Source organism: Chlamydomonas reinhardtii, chromosome 7, assembly GCF_000002595.2.
Source record: "Chlamydomonas reinhardtii strain CC-503 cw92 mt+ chromosome 7, whole genome shotgun sequence".
NCBI classification, from domain to species: Eukaryota; Viridiplantae; Chlorophyta; class Chlorophyceae; order Chlamydomonadales; family Chlamydomonadaceae; genus Chlamydomonas; species Chlamydomonas reinhardtii.
The window spans coordinates 1,132,268-1,154,586 of record NC_057010.1 but is presented as its reverse complement, the minus strand read 5'-3'; the positions used below and the strand labels follow the sequence as shown (position 1 = coordinate 1,154,586).

General features: G+C 63.0%; 5 protein-coding genes across 6 annotated transcripts; 4 read left to right on the top strand and 1 right to left on the bottom strand.

The window, feature by feature from the left end:
• Position 1: 1 nt before the first annotated feature.
• On the top strand, positions 2-2,024 carry CHLRE_07g320600v5 (uncharacterized protein). Its single transcript, XM_001700981.2, has 4 exons — positions 2-440; positions 551-765; positions 960-1,094; positions 1,342-2,024. Exons 1-4 carry the CDS (start codon positions 305-307, stop codon positions 1,477-1,479), a joined length of 624 nt encoding a protein of 207 aa, XP_001701033.2. The 5' UTR covers positions 2-304; the 3' UTR covers positions 1,480-2,024.
• Positions 2,025-2,071: 47 nt separating this feature from the next.
• On the top strand, positions 2,072-7,087 carry CHLRE_07g320550v5 (uncharacterized protein). The gene is made up of 10 exons (XM_001700980.2): positions 2,072-2,232; positions 2,784-2,875; positions 3,265-3,436; positions 3,565-3,632; positions 3,872-4,060; positions 4,319-4,536; positions 4,839-5,083; positions 5,281-5,386; positions 5,668-5,782; positions 5,976-7,087. The coding sequence occupies exons 1-10, from the start codon at positions 2,205-2,207 to the stop codon at positions 6,303-6,305; spliced, it is 1,563 nt and encodes a 520-aa protein (XP_001701032.2). The 5' UTR covers positions 2,072-2,204; the 3' UTR covers positions 6,306-7,087.
• A 2-nt stretch (positions 7,088-7,089) lies between these two features.
• Positions 7,090-15,231, bottom strand: CHLRE_07g320500v5 (uncharacterized protein). Its single transcript, XM_043063970.1, has 13 exons — positions 15,003-15,231; positions 14,859-14,901; positions 14,702-14,755; positions 13,336-14,535; positions 12,977-13,157; positions 12,000-12,663; positions 11,505-11,699; positions 10,688-11,123; positions 9,776-10,455; positions 9,395-9,497; positions 9,103-9,228; positions 8,800-8,948; positions 7,090-8,531 (listed from the first exon to the last, which is right to left on the bottom strand). Exons 4-13 carry the CDS (start codon positions 14,224-14,226, stop codon positions 8,369-8,371), a joined length of 3,588 nt encoding a protein of 1,195 aa, XP_042922538.1. The 5' UTR covers positions 14,227-14,535; positions 14,702-14,755; positions 14,859-14,901; positions 15,003-15,231; the 3' UTR covers positions 7,090-8,368.
• Positions 15,232-16,121: 890 nt separating this feature from the next.
• CHLRE_07g320450v5 (uncharacterized protein) lies at positions 16,122-18,033 on the top strand. 2 transcript variants are annotated; one of them, XM_043063968.1, is made up of 3 exons: positions 16,122-16,664; positions 16,876-17,091; positions 17,233-18,033. In XM_043063968.1, the coding sequence occupies exons 1-3, from the start codon at positions 16,551-16,553 to the stop codon at positions 17,473-17,475; spliced, it is 573 nt and encodes a 190-aa protein (XP_042922537.1). In that variant the 5' UTR covers positions 16,122-16,550; the 3' UTR covers positions 17,476-18,033. The 2 variants fall into 2 exon arrangements, with proteins under 2 accessions (XP_042922537.1, XP_042922536.1); XM_043063969.1 differs by having other exon boundaries at positions 16,479-16,664.
• Positions 18,034-19,333: 1,300 nt separating this feature from the next.
• On the top strand, positions 19,334-20,883 carry CHLRE_07g320400v5 (uncharacterized protein). Its single transcript, XM_043063967.1, has 3 exons — positions 19,334-19,524; positions 19,740-19,955; positions 20,082-20,883. Exons 1-3 carry the CDS (start codon positions 19,411-19,413, stop codon positions 20,322-20,324), a joined length of 573 nt encoding a protein of 190 aa, XP_042922535.1. The 5' UTR covers positions 19,334-19,410; the 3' UTR covers positions 20,325-20,883.
• Positions 20,884-22,319: the final 1,436 nt, after the last annotated feature.

Below are 22,319 nucleotides of genomic sequence, written 5' to 3'. Positions count from 1 at the left end.
CGTCGAGCCACGGGCGCGCACAGGGTTTGACCAGTTGCTTTAACACTATTCAATTTATACTATTAGCATTTTATTGGGGCTAGGCAGCTGCTCACACAGCGGTTGTTGCTCGCCGACACCAGAGAAACAATAGCTGTGTGTGCATCCGCTGCTGCTACCGCCCCTGATATTAGCAATGATTTGTGGAGCGCATAGCACTGCGCATTTGGGCAGCGCGCGTGCGCAGTGCTTCGGTGCAAAGCGCTTGGCATGCCGTGTCATACGCGCGTGTAGCTCGGCTCGCAACCCGCAGCCGCTGGCGGACATGGAATCAGCAGCGCGTGAAGATGTAGGAGCAAACGCGACCAACGGTTTCCTCGCACGGCGCTCAGTTCTGGCGTTAGGGGGCATCCTCGGGGCAACCACATGGTTGGGCTCGCCCGCCCTCGCGGAGGATTCAGGTGTGTGCGTATGCAGAAAGCATGTGTCGCTGGTCCGGGCGCGCAGCTTAAAAGCGGGCTGGGCGCAAAGCTCATTTGCGACCGGTGGCATATCCCTCGCCCTCCGGCAGTGGTCAACGAACCCGCCGCTCTGAAGGCCAAGTTGGAGGCGCAGTACAAGCTGTGGGCGGCCAAGCAGTATGACGCATGGCTAGCCACCCAGGGCGGCGCGGGCCTCAAATGGCAGAGCAGCTACGCAGGCGTGCCACTGAAGCTCAAGGGCAAGGAGGGCGCCGCGCAGTACTTTGCAACGCTGAACGCTGATCTCGACATCCAGAGCTACAAGGTGAACTGTGCATAACGCTGCCAGGGAAGCCTGCTTATCCGAAGTGCGTGTAGGGTTCCGTACGCCATAATGTACATGGGGACCCAGGGTTGATGATGTGGGTCGGGCTGCCTCACCGCCTCAACATCAAGTTGTGTGGAACGCACGCACCCATTGCACGTGCTAATGCCGCGAACCCCAATGCCGACCCACAGCCGTTGGCCATCTTCGTGGACAACGACGGCGACGAGGCGACGGTGGTGGTGGAGCTGGCAGGCGCCAGCCGCCGCACCAAAGCGCCCTTCAAGACCGTTGTCCTGCACAGCTACACCATCGGGCCTAACTTCCAGGTGGGCGCCAGGGGTATTGCGGGGGGGTTGTAGGTACCAGCCCAAACGTAACCAGGCGGTGGGGGTGAAATTCGAGAACTGGCCTGGCAATCGCTCCTTCGCCCCTCTGCGTCAGCCGTTGGTCATGGAAGGGCTGCCCAGGCACCACAGGCCCTGGTTCAATCTACTGTCAGGGTGGCATGCTCAGACGTAGGACCTCTTGCGCGCTTGCTGCCGCTAACACTACAATCACCAACACACGGAGCAGGTGCTGAAGTTCAAGGAGCAGACGGACACACAGCTGCTGGCGGCGCTGGTGCCGGCGGCGGCGGGCGGGCCTGGGGCGGCGGAGCTCGAGGGCGGGTCGTCGCCAGCACCGCCTGGCCCCGCGGCCCGCACGGCTTGAGCAGTTATGACAACGCGGAGACTGGTGACATTGGAGGGGGCATAGGCGACCGTCACAGGTGGGGCGGCGAGGCGCAGGAGGGCGGGAGCGCTGGCGCCTGTGGGGTTTCTGAGCATTTAGGCCACTGCGCGGGGAACTGCATTCAGGTCGGGTGCAATAAGGCTCCAAGCGGCGTCAGCCATACTGTGTGCGTGTGCGGCCCGCGTTTGCGCCGTATTTTATTGCGTCATTGGGAATGGCACGTGTTGAAGTCAGCGGGTTTCGGCTCTTGAGGAAGAGAGGGAGCGGTGTGGGTTAGGGCCTTGTTGCGGCGGGCGAAAGTAGGGTTCGACTTTGAGTTCGCGTCGCGAGAAGTCCTGACGAGCTCAAGCTTGAATCGAACACAAGAACGGGCCACCTTCGTGGTTTTACCGAGGTTGGTCGAGTTGCGATCGAGATCGAGGTTGGCGAGGAGTCGAGGACCCGCGGGGCTGCACGGGCTCACCTTGGGAGACGGCGCCGCGGAGCTCGATGGCTGGCCTGCGCTGTATATAAAGCTCGCAATAGTGCACATTTCTGCCAGACACACAGCTCAACAAAGCAACCCTACTCTACTTGGGCGCGCCATCAAGCTTTGCAACCAGCAGCACCAGCTGAGGCCCGGCCGTCAAGCTTGTATCTCCCGCGACCCGCAAGAGCCGCTCTCCCCTTCTGCACCTGCTACAAGTTCGCTCAGGTCACCAAGAATGCCAACCAACCCCGTGTACCTCGTTGGTGGGTGGCCAGGACGCTCGCGGCAACGTTGTGCGTGTGTCGGGGGCCGGACACCGCGCGCACAGCCGGCAGCGCTGCACACTCTTGACAGGCGCTCGCGGCGCCCCCCCTGGCTGAGCACGCACGCCGCCATTGCCGCAGTAGCAGCGGCTGGAGCAGCAGCAGCAGCAGCAGCAGCAGCTGTAGCTGTAGCTGTAGCGATAGAGAGCAGCAGCACGCAGCAGCACGGTTTCGGGTCCTAGTCGCGGCCCTTGGTCGCCGCACGGCCCTTGGACAGCCGCCCGTTGCCGCTTCCCGGCTGCGAGCGACAGCCCCGCAGCCGCCGAACCTGCCCGCCGCCGGCGGCGCTTTTGCGACCTGCCGCACCAGCACCTGGGCCTCTAGCTATCCGCTGGCCCTGACTGCTGCCTTGCGTGCCTCAGCCGCCCCAGCGGCCCCACACGCCACACCACCCACACGTCCTCGCCGCCCCCTGCAACGCTCTCACCCCCTCTCTTATCCGCGCTCTCACCGGCGCTCTCACCCTGCTGCTTTCTCGCCCCCACCTGCAGACCTGTACGTGTACAAGCCGCCCGAGGAGCTGGTGGTGTCCATGGTGGACGTGGACGTGGCGTGGAACGAGCGCCGCAAGCATGAGGGCAGCGTGAGTGGCAGTGGCGTGTGCCGAGCGTGGCGTGGCGGGGGTCGGCGGGGTGGCCTGGCCCCTGAGGGGTGGTGGTGGTGTGGGGCGGGAAGGCAGCGGGTCGCGTGGGCCAGAGCTAGCAGACTGCGCGCCGGGCCAGTTTTGAGTTGCGGGAATGCCGCTTGCGGGAATGCCACACGCGCATGGACTCGGCACGGCCATATTGCACGCGCTACAGCGTACTTGTGCTTGGAACTCCTGACGCGGACGTGAACGTGCCTGTGGCTCCGCACTAGTGTGCTGACTCGCCCATCGCCCACGCACGCCTGCGCACGCCGCCGCACACCACCGCCTGCACCCCCACCCAATCAACACATGCAACACACCCACACACGCCTCCACATGCACAGATCTTCACCAAGGACACCCTGAGCGAGGAGGACCAGGCCAAGGCCGACGCCGAGGCCCAAGACATCATTGACTTCCAGTACCGCGTGTGGCAGAAGTCGGGCCTGTCCGACAACGCCACCTACCTGCCCAAGTCCGTGCACCCCAAGTTCTGCGGCAACAACCCGAAAACCGGTGAGGCCTCGTGCTTATCAGCTGAGCAGCTGAGCAGCCTGCGAGCAGTCCTGTTACCGTGCTGTGACGATTGGAGGAAGGAGGGAATCACTGAACCAAACGCCTGGACTGTCTGTACCTGTGAACAGACATGGACAGTGCGGCGGCGGAGTGCCGCATGGCGGTGTGCGGCGCCGTGGAGGGCCTGTTCAAAAAGGTGCGTGCGGTGGCGGCGGCGGTGGAGGAATGTGGGACATTCGGTTGCAGGACGGGGGCGGTTGGGCTTGCGGGACGCGAGGCAGATAGACGGCGGCGTGGGTCGGCGTTGGTAACTGGATACCGTTACAATGGAACTTTCTTGGCAGATGCGCCTACGTGCCCGCAACTCCTCTAAACACCCCGCTTTACCTCAACGTTCCCGCAACGCTCCCGCCACTCCCCACCCTCCGTTTACAGACTGGCCTGCGTCCCAAGGACATCGACATTCTGGTCACCACCTGCTCCGTCTACTGCCCCACCCCCTCCATGGCTTCCATGGTGGTCAACGCCTTCGGCATGCGCAAGGACGTCCAGGCCTACCACCTGGGCGGCATGGGCTGCGCCAACGGCGTCGTGGGCATCAACATGGTGGCAGACCTGCTCAAGGTGAGTGTGCGTGTGTGTGTCTGTGTGTGTGTGTGTTTATGTGCGTGCGTGCGTTGTATGTTGTTTGCGAGCGTAGCAGCGTGTAGGGGACGTGTTCGCTTTGGTGCGGTTTTAGGTTTGGGTAGGTGCTTAGAGCGAGACGGAGGCGCTCGCGTGCCCGGGCACCGGGCTGCTTCCTGCAGCTGACAACGCGCCTGCCTCCCCCCCCCCCCGCACCTACCCATGACCCGCCGCCGCCAACGCTATCTCACGACACAGGCGCATCCCAACTCCAACGCGCTGTTTGTGACCAACGAGACCACCACGCCCGCCTTCTACAAGGGCCGCGACAAGCACCGCCTGGTGACCAACGTGCTGTTCCGCATGGGCGGAGCCGCAGTGCTGCTCACCAACAAGCGGGCGCTCATCCCGCGCGCCAAGTACGCGCTGCAGCACCGGGTGCGCGTGCACTGCGGGGCCTCCAACGAGGCTTACAAGTGAGCGGGGGAGCCCGGGCGTGTGGGGGAGCCGGGGCGCGTGTGCGGGAAGGTGCAAGGTGCCACCAGGTTTCGCTGCCGGCGGGTGTGTTGTTGTCTTGTGATTCGGCGTGGGGTGTTCCTAGCGATTGTGCTGGGCGGTGAGCGACCCCACCACCCGAAGCATGTGCGGTTGCCACGGGCACGCCACGCGCACGCGTTCCGATGTTCCCACCACCGCCCACCACCCAGGAAACACGCTTACCCTCCCCCATTCACCCTACGCCGCCCGGCGGTCACCGTACGTGCTGTACCGTGCACAGGTGCATCTGGTACGGCCCGGACGCTGAGGGCCTGAACGGCATCTACCTGGGCCTGGACGTGGTGAAGGAGGCAAGCAAGGGGCTGACGTACGCCATGATGCGCGTGGGGCGGTACGTGCTGACGTGGGGCCAGATTGGGCAGTGGCTGTGGACGGAGGCGCAGCGGCGGCTGCTGGGGCGCAAGGACGTCGCGCCATACTCGCCCTGCTTCGGCGACTGCATCAACCACTTCCTCATCCATGCCGGTGCGTGTTCGCGCGTGCGCGGTTGCTTTTAGCAATTAGACGGATAGGCGCTGCGCTGAAGTGTGCGTGTGTGTGTATGTGTGCGTGTGTGTATGTGTGCATGTGCGTGTGCATGTGGCCCACCGTCGTCCTCACTGCGCTGTTCGCTGCCCTGACTGGCCTCCTCCGTTTCTATCCACCCTTTTCAACGCACGCAGGTGGCGCCAAGGTGCTTGACGGCATCGGCAAGAACCTCAAGATCACGGAGTCGCACCTCTGGCCCAGCCGCACAGTGCTGCGCTACTACGGCAACGTGTCGAGCAGGTGAGGCCCCCGTCAGTGCGAGTGGTGATGTACGGCAGGAGGGGGGGCTGCGTTCGTTGTGATTGCGCATGCTTGGCCAGTGCAAGAGTGCTGAGTGCAGCATGGAAGGGCCAAGACTTTCGCGTAGTCACTGTGACGTGTCCGAGCGTCTGCAGCTGTGAACGTACACAGTACGTTTGGACCGTTTAGTGTGCCAGTACCGCCTTGTGCGCGTGTGCCGCGCGCCTTCCTAGTCGTTTCTACAAATAACGCGACCGCACCCGCACCCCCCTCCCCCGCAGCACGACCTGGTACACACTGGCTGCGGTGGAGAGCCTGCGCGGCGTGCGCAAGGGCGATAAGGTGCTGCAGATCGGCGTGGGCAGCGGCATCAAGGTCGGCGTCAATGTGTGGAAGGTGAGAAGGCCAGGATCGAGGAGCCAAGTCACTGCTCTCCCGCACCCTGTGACCTCCACACGATGCGGACTCCGGGCACCTTGCCAGCTACCTCCGCAAGCCCTCTCGGACCCTCGACACCCGCAGCCGCACTTTAAACACTTCTGAACCTCCGCCTCTCGCTTCTCCCTACCTCTCGCGCCAACACACACAGGCGCTGCACGACATCGAGGATGTGCACGACGCCTGGCGCATGCGCGCCGAGGCCGGCGACCGCACGCGGCTGCCCAACGTGCAACACGGTGCGCTGCACTTCGGCTTGCGCCTGCTCAGCCTGGCGCTGCTGGCGCTGCTGCTGGCGCTGCTGGTGCGGTTCGTGGTGCCGCTGACCCACCCCAGCGCGCTGCAAGCCGGCGGCGTGGGCCCAGGCCTGGAGGGCCTGATGGCGTCGGTGGGCGGCGTCGTGCGCGGCACTGCGCAGCGGCTGCTGGGTGGCGGCGGCGAGGCCGCGGCGGCTGCGGCCGCAGGCTCCGGCGCCGTTTAAGTGAGCGGCAGAGGCTTGTGGCGTGCTGTGAGCTCGGTGGCGGCGGCGTGCGTGGTGGCGGCTCAGCAGGAGGATTCTGGCTAAGTTGAGGAGCAATGCGGCAAGGGCCTGGCTGGTCTGGCGTGGGGTGGCCCGGGCCCGCATGTTGTTTTATGAATTGGGGCGTACTGGGGGAGTAAAGGAAGCTGAGAAGCTGGGGGCGATGTTGCTAGCTCGAATGAAAGCAGCAGGCATGTTGCTGTGCATAGTACATGGCACGAGCGCATGGTGTGCAGTGTGTTCATAGAGCACAAGGACAACAGAGAGTGAGTGTGTGTGTGTGTGTATGTGTGTGTGTGTGTGTGTGCGTGTGCGTGTGCGTGTGCGTGTTTTGGCCAGCACCGGGCAGAGCTCGTACCATGTTGGCTTGTGCGACCATCCGCCAAGTGCCACGGACGGCAAGGCTAAAAGAGCGGCGTTGGGGAGGCTGTTCACAGATGTGGCGGGCCCTTGAGAAGTGGCATGGCAAGGTGGCAGTTTTGATGGAGGTTGGATATGGCTGGGCCCATGTCGGGCGAACATGTATCGGCGTGGGCGTGGGCGTGGGCATGAAGACGTTGCAGACAAGCATCGCCACGATGCGGTAGAGCCAGGGAAACAACGATTGTGCGGTCGAGGGGCGATGGCATTGAGAGCGAGAGCTGGGGCGGGGACATCCAACAATTTGCTGAGGACGTTGGTTTGGCACAACCGTCGCTGCCATCATTGCGCAGACACGGTGGGGATGTATAGTGTGTGCATAACGGTCAAGAAAGGCTTACAATACAACAAGCTCTTCATAGCCTTGTTGAGCATGATGGTTGAGCAATCGACTGTAAACTGATACCGTGCATGTTCGAACTGTGCATTTGAACTGTGCTTTTCCTGAGTCCACCAACAACAACATCGGCTTGTGGATGCGCTGCGACCCACCACCTAACCAACACCCGTCACACCCACTGCTACATGCAAGCTATCAAAGACGGCTGCCTACTCCAACACAGCCATGCACATGTAACGATGCACGCTACCGAGAAGCCGTCCAAGGGCACCGCACTCCCCTGCATCCACAGATCCTGGGCACTTGCCTTCAACCTCGTCAAACCAGTGACTTCGGATGGCTTTGCCACATTCCACACCTCAGGCCGCCAAGGTCCCGACTCGGTCCACGCTCAGGCAGGGGCCTTGACAGGCTGGCCCCCCAAGTTCCTTGCAGCTCTGGGCCCCGTCGCTCCAGATCCTGCTTTACCAAGTGCCATGATGTAATAGGTCTCTGCACTTGTCAGCATTGACGTCCGGGACCAAAGCCGTGGCACACGGTATTGCCGTGTCACCCGGCAGTGCTATGGACGTCTGCCTGTACCTTTCAAAGAGTCTCCTGACACAGTATCACGAGGGCAAAAGGTGTACCACACCAATAAAAAGGCGGGTGAGAGAACGCATGGAAGCATACGCCAAAAACATGGCGGGCCCGCCAAAGAGCAGCAAGTGATGAATGCACCGGCAGCGCTCACGTCATTCTTCCTCACCGCTTCCGTCTTACACTCACTAGGACTCCTTAACTCCGACCCTAACATCTTCTTCCTAGTAAGGCATGTGCAGCACCTCGCAACCACCACCGTCGATATCAAGAATACGCTCCGGCCCTGCTCCTAACAAACTACTATTGACGAAATCGCGAGGCATAAGCGCGCATGGGTTGCACAAGTGCAGACCCCCCACATCCGCGTCTACGCCGGCTCGGAGCCCAACGAATGGCCAGGGAGCCCCAGCCAGGAAAGCATACTTTGAACACAACTCAAGCGGGCGTGTCGTGCGATATGTTGCCTGGCCGTCAACCGACACGCCAGCATGCACTCAGCATTTCATGCCCGGCAAACGGTCAGGCAGTAGTGTACAGTCACAGGAACCCCATTCGTTGCCGTCGATTATCTTACAGCTGACTCCCGCCGAGCCTGCCCAGCTGATGCCGCCGTCTTTCGCTCTCTTCACTGGCCCCCATGCTGAGATCCTAGATAGCAATCCGTGCTTGTGCGCCCCCCCCGCTACACAACCAGGAACTCGCGCGCAAACGCCAGGAAGTCAGCCGCCGCGGCGGTGGGCGTGCTGCGCTGCATGTGCCCTAGCGCCGCCACCAGCACGCGCAGCTGAGGCTGGCTCAAGGCCGACAGCCGCGGACGCGCCGCCGCCACCAGGGCGTCAGTCCAGCTGCAGGAAAGGCAAGCGCGCAAGCACACATGCACACAGGGAGGAGTGATGAGCCAGCGCGCGACTGACACACGCGCAGTGCAAGGTAGCGCAATTCTCTAGCAGGGAGTTCTGCGCTTCATGCCTACGCCCCAGCAACCCCTGACCGTCTTGCCTATACCCACTGCAGCACTTCTGCTTCGCCCTCCACGTTCGCCCTCCCACTCCATCCACACCACTGGCCACACACCCCCTCACCACCCCCACTACGGGCCAATGCCGGGCTCACCATGCGTTCGGGTGCACGGAACTGCAGGACACAGCGGCCCAGGCGCAGTTGACCAGCTCCTGCGGCTCCAGGCCGGACAGCCCCGGCACCGACACGTCGTAGAAGCGGGTCATGAAGGCGGCGCTGGGCCGCTGATTGAGGTGGTCCAACTGCATTGGGGACGGCAGCGGTGGAGGGAGGGGTCCAGGCAAAGCCATCAGGCACAGGGCGGACGGTGAGGCGTTGAGGGCGGCACACACACAGGCCGATGCAGCCGACCTTTGACAACGTTTCCTTGTCTTCCTCTCCCCCTGGCCTCCTTACCAGCATGAGTACACGCGCCAGCTCCGTGGCTGTGAAGCGCCCCAGCGACGCCTCGACCGCCGCCATGTAGGCGCCCATCCAGGTCTGGCAGGGCCGGTGCCGGAACAGGTGCAGGCAGCTCAGGACCTGCCACACGGGAAGGGCAAGGGGAGGCAGGGCCGGTTTGAGGTTGCGGTATCGGCGGCGTGTCGGCTGGAAACAGCGAAGGTCCTGTCACAGCGACTTCTCTTTGATATGAAAGTGCACAAGCACAATTACGCACGCACGCGCACACGTACAACAAGAGACACACCTGCAGTAGGTGGCTGGGGCCGAAGGCGGCCAGGCGGGTCTGGGTGGCCTGGCAGAAGCCGTCTAGCCACTCGGCTGTGGGCGACACCTTGAGCGCGTTAAGCCTGCAAGGGGTGCCAGCAAGGAGGTCAGGGCGGGCAGATGGCGAGTGCGCGAATGGGACGGCCGCTCGCAGCATCTGGGCCACTTCCAATCCACCCGTACCAGCACACACACAATCACAGACACAGTTCTGCGTGTTTTCTTTCATGGTGCTGTCCAACACGCACAACACACGCACACACGCGCACACACGCACACGCGCACACGCACACACACACACACACACACACACATGATCTCCCCTTGTGCGATCAAGCCCGCACGTGCCCGCCCGCCTCACATGATGAGCTGCGAGGCCATCTCGATTGCCGACAGCGACTCAAAGCGGCTCTGCAGCGCCTCCAGGAAGGAATCCCACCACTCGTCGTTGGGGCGGTGGTTGCGAGCCACCAGGAACGCCAGCACCACACTGAGATCCAGCGTGCTGAGCATGGACAGCTTGCACCGCACAGCATCCATCAGCTCGTCCAGCCACGCCGCAGGCGGATCCAAATCCAAGCTTGCGAGGGAGTACACAATACTGTTTAGGCTCTCAGGTGTCACTGAGTTCGACAGCATGTTGAGGCCGGTCTTGCCGCTGCCGGTGCTGCCGCTACCGGAGTAGGTGCTGGGGGCGCTGTCATCGACCGCGTCCAGCCAAGCGGTTGTGGTGTCATCGGAGTCGGTGGAGGCGGTGGAGGCGGCCATTGACGATTCAGCAGCGCCAGACTGAGAGGCGGTGGGAGCAGTTGCCACAGCGGCGCTGGCGCTGGCACTGGTAGTGGTGGAGCTGGCGGCGGGAAGTGGCCCTAGGTCAGCTGCGGAGGGCGCGGTGGAGGGGCTGGTGACGGCAGTGGGCCACCGCAGCTGCGCGGCGCCGGCTGCGAACAGGCGGCGGCGCACGGCGGTGAAGTAGGCGGACTGCCAGGCGCGGCTGGGCCGGTAGTGCAGAGTGGACATGGCCTTGAGCACCACAGCCAGCTACGGAGGAGGAGGAGGAGGATTGCAGGGGGGGGCGAAAGGGGTGCGTGGTTGCGGCGTTGGGGTCAATCCGGCGCAAGCGGTCAGGACGTTGACATCCTTTGCCTTGTGCAAGACTACATCAAGGAGATCTGTACGCGAGGACACATGCCTAAGTTACCAGGGGCGCCCTCTGGCCCCTGAACAACGTTGCCACACTACACACACGCGTGCGTTGCTCCAGCGCTCTCACCATGTTGGGCCCCAGCTCCCGCAGGCGCGGCATGGACGCATACTCCCACGCCGTCAGCCAGGCCGCCGGCGGCTCCGGCGCCACACACGACACCGCCCACAGCACGTTGGCCAGCTGCGTGCCGTCCAGTGCCACCCCGTCGCCCAGGTGCGAGGCGGGGCCGCCCACCGCCGCCGCGCTGCTACTGCGACTGCTACTGCCACTGCTGCCGCTGCTGCTGGGGCTGGTGGTGTTGTTGGTGGTGGTGTTGGTGGTGGTGGTGGTGGGGGCGCCCGGCGCGAGGGAGATTGTGAAGAAGTCTCGGAGCCAGGGCTCGGGCAGGTGCAGCCCCAGGGAGGCGGCGGCGACCAGCAGGGAGGCGCGCTGCGGTGCCGTCATGGCGCCCAGGCGGCGGCGGCTGGCGGCACAGAAGGCCGACTGCCAGGCCATGTTGGGCCTGTGGGGTGTGGGCGGCAGGGAGGAAGGGGCGGGCACGGAGGCGTGGGATGGGGTCATGAGTGGGGCCAATAGTAGTATGAAAGCGGTGGTGCGCGGGCCTGCTGCAGTCTGGGTAGGCCACTCTGTTCCCAACCCGATCGGCTACTTTGCTTGCAAGAACAGTGGCTTCGACAGCATGCTCTTACACGCTGACGCGCCTTCCTGACGCTTTTTATCCATTTGTGCAGCCCGCCCGCCCCCAAAACCGCACGCACACGCTGCGCCCCTCAATTTCACCTGGCTCCACCTCGCCTGCTCCACCTCCCTGACCGACCAGCACCTCCCCTGACCGACACCTCCCCTGATTGACACCTCCCCTGACCGACACCTCCCGACGCACCTGTACGCCAGCCGCACCAGCGACAGCGCCACCGTCACCAGCTCGCCGCACGTCAGCCCGCCCAGCAGCGGCTCCGAGGCGCCCACCAGCGCCGCGAGCGCCGGGCCTGGCACGTGTGCGCCCGCCGCCGCCAACGAGGACAGCACGTGCGGCACGTCCGAGGCGGACAGCTGCGACTTGCTGCTCTGCGCCAGCCTGCGCGAGGGGATCAGAAGAGAGCCGCGGCCGCGTGCGTCGGTGTTACCGCCATGCTCGGCACAGGACACAGGGCCCGCACGCAAGTACCGGGCGCGGCACACACGGCCCCTCGCACGCTAGAGGCACGCGTGCCGAGCGACTTCATCCATTCACTGTCCTGCGTTGTCAGGCATGCGGTCTTTCTTGCGGTCTTGCGGGCTTGCGGTCTTGCCCGCAACCATACCACCCACCCACCCACACCGCACCACCCGCACGACCACGCCACCCACACGTCCCCACCACCCCCGTGACACCCACCAGGCCGCCACCAGCTCGCGCAGCTCGTGCACCTCCTTGGACAGCGCCGGGCCGCCGCTGCCGCTCACGTCGCCCTGCGCCTCCGCCACCTGCCCCTCCGCCTCCGCCAGCGCCTGCCACGCCTCACACAGCTCCACAAGGCTGGACCCAGGCAGCAGCGCCGCCACCGCCGCCGCCATCTGTGCCCGCCATTCCATGTACGGCATAACCGACGCACGTGAGCGCAACAGCGAGTTGGCAGCCGGCGCCGAGGCGGCGGTGGCGGTGGCGGGCATGCCGGCGGCTGCCGGCGGCGCCGTCAGCTGACCGGGCGTTACGGCCGCGACGCCTGTCATGATGGACAGCAGGCTGGCTGCGGTGAGGCTGCTGCGGCGCTCCCACACCACGGTTCGGTAGTCCGACATCCACGCGTCGAACCACTTGCGGTTGCTGCTAGCGCTGACATTGCCGCCAGATGCAGCGGTGGACGCGGCGGAGGCAGCGGCGGCGGCGGGGGCCGCGGCGGCTGCGGGCTGCGGCAACGGCAGCGCGGTGAGCAGCGGGGCCAGCTGCACGAGGCAGGAGTTGGGCAGCGCCGGCAAGCTGGGCTGCAGGGCGACCAGCTGGCGGCGCACCCAGGGCGCCGGCGGCCGCAGGCCCAGCGTCGCAATCGAGTCCAGGCAGCCTGCGAGATGCGCGGCCGAGTGAGGGCTGGTTACGAAACTGCCATGGGCCAAAAAGGCTTAACGTGCGCGACTTCGCCGCCAAGCGCTGGAGCGTACAAAAACCACTGCCAGCATAGGACCCCTCAGCGGCCGCACTGGATGCATGTCCAGGGTCCTAGGCACAGGGCACAGGTAGCGCAGGGGGCGCAGCCACAGCCAGGTGCCCCGCGTTGGACTCGGGCATGTCGCCCCACCGGCAACCGCACACAGGCTCAATCCTGTGTCCTGGGTTGTTTCCAAGACCACGCGCCCACCCAGCAGCCCCGCTCTCACCCACGAGGTTGCGGCCCTGCAGCGACCAGTTGACGCCGTCCATGCGCGCGTACAGCTGCGCCTGCCAGTCCCGACTGGGCGGCTCGGGGCACATCACGTCAGGACCGCACGCCTCCGCCGCCACCAGCAGCAGGCAGCGCAGGTCGCAGCCGGACAGGTCGCGCAGGCGGGGGCCCATGGCCTGCGGGGTGGCGCGGCAGCGGCAGGTTGCGACACAGCTCGAGAACACAGCTTAAGTCGTTTCGGGCCCAACTCCTGAAGTTGCATGCTAGACTCTGCCCAGGCCGTCAAAACGTTGCCGCGGCACGTCTCCTTTTCCGTGCTCTTACTTCAGCCCTTACACGCTGACAGCCACCCACCTCCAGGAAGCGCCCCAGCCATATCGACTCCACCCGCACTCCAGCAGCCGTGAGGTTGTACACCACCGTCACCAGCTCACTGCCCGCGCGCTGCCGCCGCGCCGCCGCCGTCGCGGCAGAGGCGGCGCGCTGCACGCCGCCCCACAGAGCCGCCGCCGGCTCCATTAGCAGCTCTGCGATGGCGCTGCTGCGGCCCTCGCGCGAGCTCGTGCCGTACATTACGTCCTCCATGTCGTACGCGCTGTTAATCGGCCGTACCAACACCAGATCCGGATCCGAGGCTGACAAGGACGCGGGCGCACCTGCGGCCCCGTCGACTGAGGTGGCGGCGGAGGGGTAGGGCGTCGGCGGCGAGGCTGTGTAGACCGGGCTGCGGCGGCGGCTGGCGGCCGGCGCGGCGCCCAGGCCACCAGCACCCACCAGCGACTTGAGTGTCGCCGCCAGCACTGCCAGACCACCCTTCTCGCCCGCCGCGGCGGCGGGGTTTGCTGCCGCCGCCGCGCTGGGCCCGTTCAGCACCGGCCGCACCTGCGGCCGGTGCCGCAGCGGCACAGCCGCTGCTGCCTCCGTTGGCGGCCCCTCGAGCTCCTCCTCCGTGCCCAGCGGCGGCTGCGCCGCCGCTGCTCCCGCCGCTGCTGTCACCGCTGGCGCAGTCGCCTCGGCGAGCGCCATCGCGGCGGCCAGCAACGCCTCTCCCCAGGGCTGCGGCGGCGTGAGGGCCAGCTCGCTCAGACCGTAGCTGAGCATGGCGAGCTCTGCCTCGTTGCACTCGGACAGCCGCGCCGCGGTGAGGGCGTAGAACTCCGACAGCCATTCGTCGTCGGGGCGGCGGCGCAGCAGCGCCAACGTCATCAGCACTGCGCACGCCTGCCCCGGCGACCAGGCCGGCATGCTCTCTGCAACGCCGTCGTACAGCAGCCGCTCAATCGAGGTGCCGAGGCGGCTGGCGGCGTGGCGCAGCGAGCGGACGAGGGCGGCACCGGCTCCGCCGGCGCCGCTGGAGAGGACGGCAGCGGCTGCGCCGCCGGGGCCGAGCTCGAGGTGGGAGGAGGCAGAAGAGGTGAAGGGGGTGGCGTCTACGGTGTCGCTGGTGCGGCTGCCGAGGCCGAGTTTTGAGAAGACGGAGGGCGAGTTGGAGGCGAGGGCGGATGCGGTGGCCGTGGCGGTGCTGGTGGAGGAGGGGTGCGGCGCAGCGCCCGCCTGGTGAGAGCGGGGCAGGAGGCGAGGTGGGCAGGCAGGTGAGGAAGGCAGCAAGGTGCGTGCGTCCAGGTAACGACGGGATAACTCAGGTGCGGCCCCTCTCTGCACTGCAAGCACCCCCAACAAAGTTACGCCTGCCTGACGCGCTGCCAGCTCACTGACTAACCTTGACGTATCTTTGGGGCTTGGCATGGCTTGACCTCCAGGCCTGCTTCGGCACCTGCGCGGCGAAGGAACTGTTAAGCCTGGGCAACGGTAATCCATCCAGTCAGCGGCGGCGAACAAGGGCGCTGCCTACTATATCGCTGAAACATCACACATACCTCTTGGCTATCAGTATGGGGCGCCGGACTCCTGCATTGCGACCTGCGTTGCAAGCGCATGGTAGTCGCGCACCGACCACCGCACACTCGCGCCGTCCAGCATTGCGTGCGCTTCATCCTACGTGCGTACTCAGGTCCACCTACCCGACTGGGCCCTTCAACAACAAGCGCATCCCAATGCTGACGCGTGAAGGAGTTCGCGGCCACTGCACACGGCGCTGCCAAGCAACTTAATAACTACGAGCCTCTAGGAAGCCATCAAATCTGCGAGCGACCCGTTGAACGATGAGCAAGTTTTGCAAGTTGCAACGCATGCACAAGTTTGTTCGCGATGGCTAGCCGAGAAGCTACTGATGGATGTGTGTCTAGTCTATATGGAGCCACGGTGAATAAACTGGGAATCACTTGACTTGGCAAGCCGGGCAGTGACAGGACAGCGTCGATGATGTCTACGTGCAGGCTCCAGCCATCCCGTCGCCTCCCCTCCGCCCAGGCACCACCCTTCCCCCATCCCCACCCCCTAACGCATTTCCTAGGACAACCCGATTATAACCTAGGTTTTAACCCCTTGCGATACTGCCAAAGTCCTCAACCATCTGGTGCACCCCTGAATCCCAGTTCTGGTGAGCCTCCAAGGATGGCATGGACGGTGCAGTGGCACGCAGGGGAGGCCCCCCCTGGTGGCACGCGACCTCCTGCTACCAGAGGTGCGCAGGTGTGCTAAGTCTGCTAACACCCATGGTACCTAATCCACCGGCAGCAGGAATCGGCGAACCACCGCGCCGTCCTTGGCTGCCTGGGCTGCCACAAGCTGCGGCGCTACAATGAGAATACGCAATCCCTACAGTGTAATACAGATGCAGCTCCCGGCATCTGTTTGCCCCGTTGGTTGCTACTGCCGAGATATTGCATTAGGTTGCGCTTGCCAGCGGTCGACCTGCGACCATGCATACGCGGCCTCTCCCTCGGCGTCCCTCGGCCCCCTGGCCCCCAGGGTCACTACTCGTTGCTGGGCAAGACCGCTGGTTCAAGGTGGGCACATTGCACGGGGCGGTTACGACTGCGAGATTACGTCGCAGCCTGAATGGTGCCGCGCAGCTGCACTCCTGGCACCGGTGGCCAGCGCTGGCGCGGCCAAGGCGTCTGCTGCTGCCAACGCAGCTGTTGGCACAGCTGTTGGCGCCCCGGGACTGCGGTCTGCGGGGACCGCTGCGTGCATACCATGTTGATGTGGCACAGGACTTGCATGGTTTGCACTTGAGACATATATTCTTTGCGAAGGCCCCGGCGAGCCGGGGGGTGATGCGCCTGGAGTCGGGATTTCCCCGGCCCGACCCCGGACTGCACAGACTGCACCGGGCCAGCACTGACATCTTCATTACAGTGTTTATGTATGTAGCTTCTATTTGCTATTATTGACGTAGAATGCACCGGAGCCGGCGTGGACCCCGGTGGTTGCAGCTTCGTTAAAGCCGCGATTCTGCGGCTGCGAGCGTTCTGGGCCGCTCGGTCTCTGAGGCTCCGGACCAGCGCCAACTGTGTGGCCCATGCAGGCATCCCCAAGCTATAAATACATTACGATTTCACTGCACTGCATAACTTACTTCATCGCTCACTCCACAACACTACTCCACACCCCGTAACATCCTGCATCTGTTATTTCGCCTTTCTGCTTAAAACCACTTCGAAAAGATGCAGTCCGCTACCATGATTGCTGGTCGTCGCATGGCTGTGGCCCCGACCCAGCGCCCTGCTTGCCGCTTCGTCGTCAAGACTCGGATGGCCCCCATCCGTGCGGCTCCCCAGGTGAGCCAGCTTCTCAAGGGTTCGGCAATGTATGTGGGAGCAATGCACCGTAGTGTTTTATGCAATTAGCGGGTGGAGCGAGATGCGTTACGTATTCTGCAGGCGCGCGCGAGCGCTGGCCACGTCGCGCCGTCCTCAGCCTCGGTGGCCTTGTGCCTTCACCGCCCGTTTCCTAACAATTGTGCTCCCTCATGCCCTTGCCTCCCCGCAGGACGAGTCGGCTCCGTCCACCTCCGCCCCTACCCCCACCCCCGCCCCTGCTCCCCTGGCCTCCAACGTGAGCGGCGAGAGCCCCGCTGCCACCCTGAACATTCTGGGCCCCGTCCAGGAGGCCATCAACGGCCGCTCCGCCATGCTGGGCTTCGTGGCCGCTGTGGTGTCCGAGTCTCTGACCCACCAATCCATCTTCAGCCAGATCGCCGGCAAGGTGAGGATTAATACAAGCATTGGGTATGCGAAGCCTTGTTGCAAGACTGTGCGTCGCATGCACAGCTTCTTTCCTACCCGCTCTACGCCTACTCGGTGCACTGACCTGTTTGCCTTTCTTCCTCTTCCTTTAACCCTGCAGTACGTTGACGGCGAAATTGTTGAGGCTCCCTTCGGCACCAGCACTCTGCTGTTCTTCGCCGTCGTGCTGCTGACCACCATGGCGACCCTGGTGCCCAAGATGGTGCACTCTCTGAACGTGGACTCCCGCTCCTTCGGCCCCTTCACCCCCGGCCTCGAGCTGACCCTGGGCCGCGTCGCGCAGCTGGGCTTCGCTGGCCTGCTGATCGTGGAGCTGGTGAAGGGCTCCGCCCTGCTGGGCTAAATGTGCTGCTGATTTGCAGCTGCAAGCCGAGCGATTCTTGTTTCTGGTTTGGATTATAGTTAGCAACGACCTTGTATTTTCCCCATGCACTGGTTAGGCACCGGCCACTGCCCCTGTGGTTGGGAAGATGTGTCTGGTAACTGCAAAGAGTGGCGCCCTGCATTGGTGCGGCTTGATGCACGCATTGTTTTCTGTTTACGGCCTTGTTCCGTGAGTGGTTGATTGAGAGTGTGCCGTGGGTAATGCAGTGCCTGTCACCGAAAGGGCACAGCAAGCTTCCAGCACAGACTGCGTATTTAAAGTGTTAATGTCTTGTTCCTGAAGTGAGAGCGTGTGTATGAGAGAAGCTGTTAGGAGGGACGATTTTGGCGAGCACTAGCCTTGCAAGCGGAGTGTGACTGACCCAGAGTAGGAAGCAAATGTGAGAGGACCCGAGAGATTGAGTGCAGTGCCAGCCGGCCTATGGCTGCTGGAGAATTCTTTTGATGGCGTGGAGTAAGTAGTATGCAGCCCGCAACCGTGTGTGCTTGCACACACAGACTGTAACCACTATGGTGACGAAGACGTGATGCAGTGTACTCTCCCTTGCAACGCACGCGTACCCGCGACGGTATTCCGGTCACGATTCCGGTGCCCCACGCTCACGCAGTCTACCTCACACCAGGTCGGATACCTGCGCCTGTCTATTATGCAAGGGGCCCAGGGATCCGGAAACTCTAGGACCTTTCACGGGTGCATCAGTATGTTTTACATAGCCGAGCGGAGCAAACATGGCGCATCTGTCCACGTCAGTGTCCCTGCGACAATGACACGTGCCAGCCGCCACCTGCCATGGCAAAATTGGCACGGGTTTGCCAGCGTGATGAATACACGCATGCTGTCGTAACCAGACACTGGACAGTGCGAACGACTTCGGGCAGTAACTTTGTCATGGTGGTTGGCGCATCTCCATATTAATTGTGCTTGGTGCCACTAGGATTTGGTGTCAACGAAAGGACAAGGGGAACACGGGTTGACACTGTGCATGCGAATGCGCAAGCAAACAGTGGGCGTGATCGGTATTACCGTGTGTACTCCTCATCTCGAGCCAGCCCCCGCATGGACATTCAGGTGTGTGGGATGAGGGGTAGCACCCGTGTTGGCTGGCCCAGGCATCCGGCACTGCCAGGCACTGCGTGGACGACGGGAGTACGACGGAGGGGCTGGGGCGTGGGGCTGGGGGTTCCCTTGGGTACTGAAGGTGGAAAGACCTGAGTCATCCACAGAAGGGGGGTGTGATGGAGCAGGGAAATGTACGGAAAGTAGCTTGTGCGTAGCTCCATCCGATGCTTGCAGCTGTCTATCATAGGCAGCTGTGCCGCCATATGCGTGCGATGTACCTACCGTATTACCGTAGGGCGCTTGCTGCCTGCCAACGCAGCTGTTGGACTGCGGGGACCGCTGCGTGCATACCATGTTGATGTGGCACAGGACTTGCATGGTTTGCACTTGAGACATAGATTCTTTGCGAAGGCCCCGGCGAGCCGGGGGTTGATGCGCCCGGAGTCGGGATTCCCCTGGCCCGACCCGTGGCCCGACCCCGGACTGCACAGACTGCACCGGGCCAGCACTGACAACTTCGTTACCGTGTTTATGTATGTAGCTTCTATTTGCTATTATTGACGTAGAATGTATCGAAGCCGGCGTGGACCCCGGTGGTTGCAGCTTCGTTAAAGCCGCGATTCTGCGGCTGCGAGCGTTCTGGGCCGCTCGGTCTCTGAGGCTCCGGACCAGCGCCAACTGTGTGGCCCATGCAGGCATCCCCAAGCTATAAATACATTACGATTTCACTGCACTGCATAACTTACTTCATCGCTCACTCCACAACACTACTCCACACCCCGTAACATCCTGCATCTGTTATTTCGCCTTTCGGCTTGAAACCACTTCGAAAAGATGCAGTCCGCTACCATGATTGCTGGTCGTCGCATGGCTGTGGCCCCGACCCAGCGCCCTGCTTGCCGCTTCGTCGTCAAGACTCGGATGGCCCCCATCCGTGCGGCTCCCCAGGTGAGCCAGGTTCTCAAGGGTTCGGCAATGTAGATGGGAGCAATATAGTGTTTCATGCGTGAGTAGGGTGAGCATGAGGCGTTACGTTTTCTGCCAGGCTCACGCAAAACTGAGTCTGGCATTAGCGCCGGCCACGTCGCGCCCTCCCCGCCTTCTCCGCCTTGTGCCTTCACTGCCCGTTTCCTGACAGTTGTGCTCCCTTGCCTCCCCCGCAGGACGAGTCGGCTCCCTCCACCTCCGCGCCTACCCCCACCCCCGCCCCTGCTCCCCTGGCCTCCAACGTGAGCGGCGAGAGCCCCGCTGCCACCCTGAACATTCTGGGCCCCGTCCAGGAGGCCATCAACGGCCGCTCCGCCATGCTGGGCTTCGTGGCCGCTGTGGTGTCCGAGTCTCTGACCCACCAATCCATCTTCAGCCAGATCGCCGGCAAGGTGAGGATTACAAGTATTGGGTATGCGAAGCCTTGTTGCAAGACTGTGCGTCGCATGCATTGCCGCCCTACGCCTACTCAGTGCACTAACCTGTTTGCCTTTCTTCCTCTTCCTTTAACCCTGCAGTACGTTGACGGCGAGATTGTTGAGGCTCCCTTCGGCACCAGCACCCTGCTGTTCTTCGCCGTCGTGCTGCTGACCACCATGGCGACCCTGGTGCCCAAGATGGTGCACTCTCTGAACGTGGACTCCCGCTCCTTCGGCCCCTTCACCCCCGGCCTCGAGCTGACCCTGGGCCGCGTCGCGCAGCTGGGCTTCGCTGGCCTGCTGATCGTGGAGCTGGTGAAGGGCTCCGCCCTGCTGGGCTAAATGTGCTGCTGATTTGCAGTTGCAAGCTGAGTGATTCTTGTTTCTGGTTTGGATTACAGTTAGCAACGACCTTGTATTTTCCCCATGCACTAGTCAGGCACCGGCCACTGCCCCTGTGGTTGGGAAGATGTGTCTGGTAACTACAAAGAGTGGCGCCCTGCATTGGTGCGGCTTGATGCACGCATTGTTTTCTGTTTACGGCCTTGTTCCGTGAGTGGTTGATTGAGAGTGTGCCGTGGGTAATGCAGTGCCTGTCACCGAAAGGGCACAGCAAGCTTCCAGCACAGACTGCGTATTTAAAGTGTTAATGTCTTGTTCCTGAAGTGAGAGCGTGTGTATGAGAGAAGCTGTTAGGAGGGATGATTTTGGCGAGCACTAGCCTTGCAAGCGGAGTGTGACTGACCCAGAGTAGGAAGCAAATGTGAGAGGACCCGAGAGATTGAGTGCAGTGCCAGCTGGCCTATGTCTGCTGGAGAATTCTTTTGATGGCATGGAGTAAGTGGTGTGCGGCCCGCAACCCTGTGTGCTTGCACACACAAATGTAACCATTATGGTGACGAAGCTCATAATCCTATCCAGATTCTGACTGTGGGATGTACAGCACGGCCATGCGTACATGATGAGTCCAAGGGCCCAGCAGATTCAAGTTTATGTGAAGGTTATGAGGCGCCCACGTGTACCCTCTGGTTGTGCCCACAGTCCGGCCTTGCACTCAGGAAGCTTATTGACAAGTGTTGCGGAACTAATGCGTACGTAGACCAGAGCGGAAGGCGGAGTGGGCTTGCAGGCGGCACGAGAGTAGGCAGTCAGTAGCGCAAGTTGCGAATTCACATGTTACCTCGTAACCGACGGTAAACGCTGTGGACGGTCGCGCCCATGGCTGGCTGACGGAAGGTGGCTGCTGTATTGGGATGGCGGGGCTGGACGACGCCGGCCGGGCTGGCGTTGGGACTACCAGAAAGGATGCGCCCGAAACCAACCTGGAGAACACCAGCGCCACCGGTGCCCAGCACGACATGTAAGGGAGGGAGGGAGGGAGGGACAGGAGGCGTGATGCACTGCAGCGTAGAAGCTATGGCGCTAGGCGCGAGGCAAGCAACGTCAACCCCAAAGCAACCGCGAGGACATGGTGCGCAAGCCGGGCTGCAGGCTGTGGCTGTTATGGCTGTGCGCTGCGCGGGGTGACTAAACGAAGAACACTAAGTACGGGGACGTGATGGATGCGGTTAAATAAAAGAGCAAGGGCGCCGGGCGGCCGAGGAAGTAACGACAGCACGATCGCTGCATGGCTCATCCCGGTCGCACTGCGGTCGGCATGGGCGCGTGCGGTGCATGCCGTGCGACACCAGGAAGCCACAAGCAGCCAACGCAAACGAATCCTCCGCAGGGGCGGCAAAGGACGCAAGCATACGCAGACAAGGAGGCAACGGGTGCAGACAGCAAATTGCTGTGCACGGCAAAGATACGTACCTCGCGCCAACCCCATCAACACGATTGGCCCGGACTTGCCAGCGTCCTGCAATGCCCACGTACAATCATGATAGCGTGCGAAGCACATAACCTGGGCAGCACGACTGCGCGCGCGCGCGCTCGCCAAACTGCGGACCTCAGCCTGTCGTGATGATTGGCAGTATCGATTGAGTATTGGCGAGGCCAAGGGGGTAGGACACGGAGTGCCGGACCTCATGCCCCGAAATCCATGGGGCCCCCCCGCGGACAAAACCGTTGTCGTTTAGGGGGTATGGGCGGTTATGCGCAGCTGGAGGTAGGAGGCGGCGGCAACCCCAGTTCACATGTCGTCCAGTCTAAATCTGTCGACGAGGGGAGGCCGCTTCAGCGGCCGATACCCGCATACGGTACACCGACCCTAAGTGGTCACAAACACATAGGGCGAAGGCGGTCCCGTCGCTGGATGGTGGCCGCCAGGGGCCCCTGGTGGCCGCTCTGTGCGGGTGGGGCGCAGCGCCTGGACGAGGGGGTGAGGACCCTAGGGCC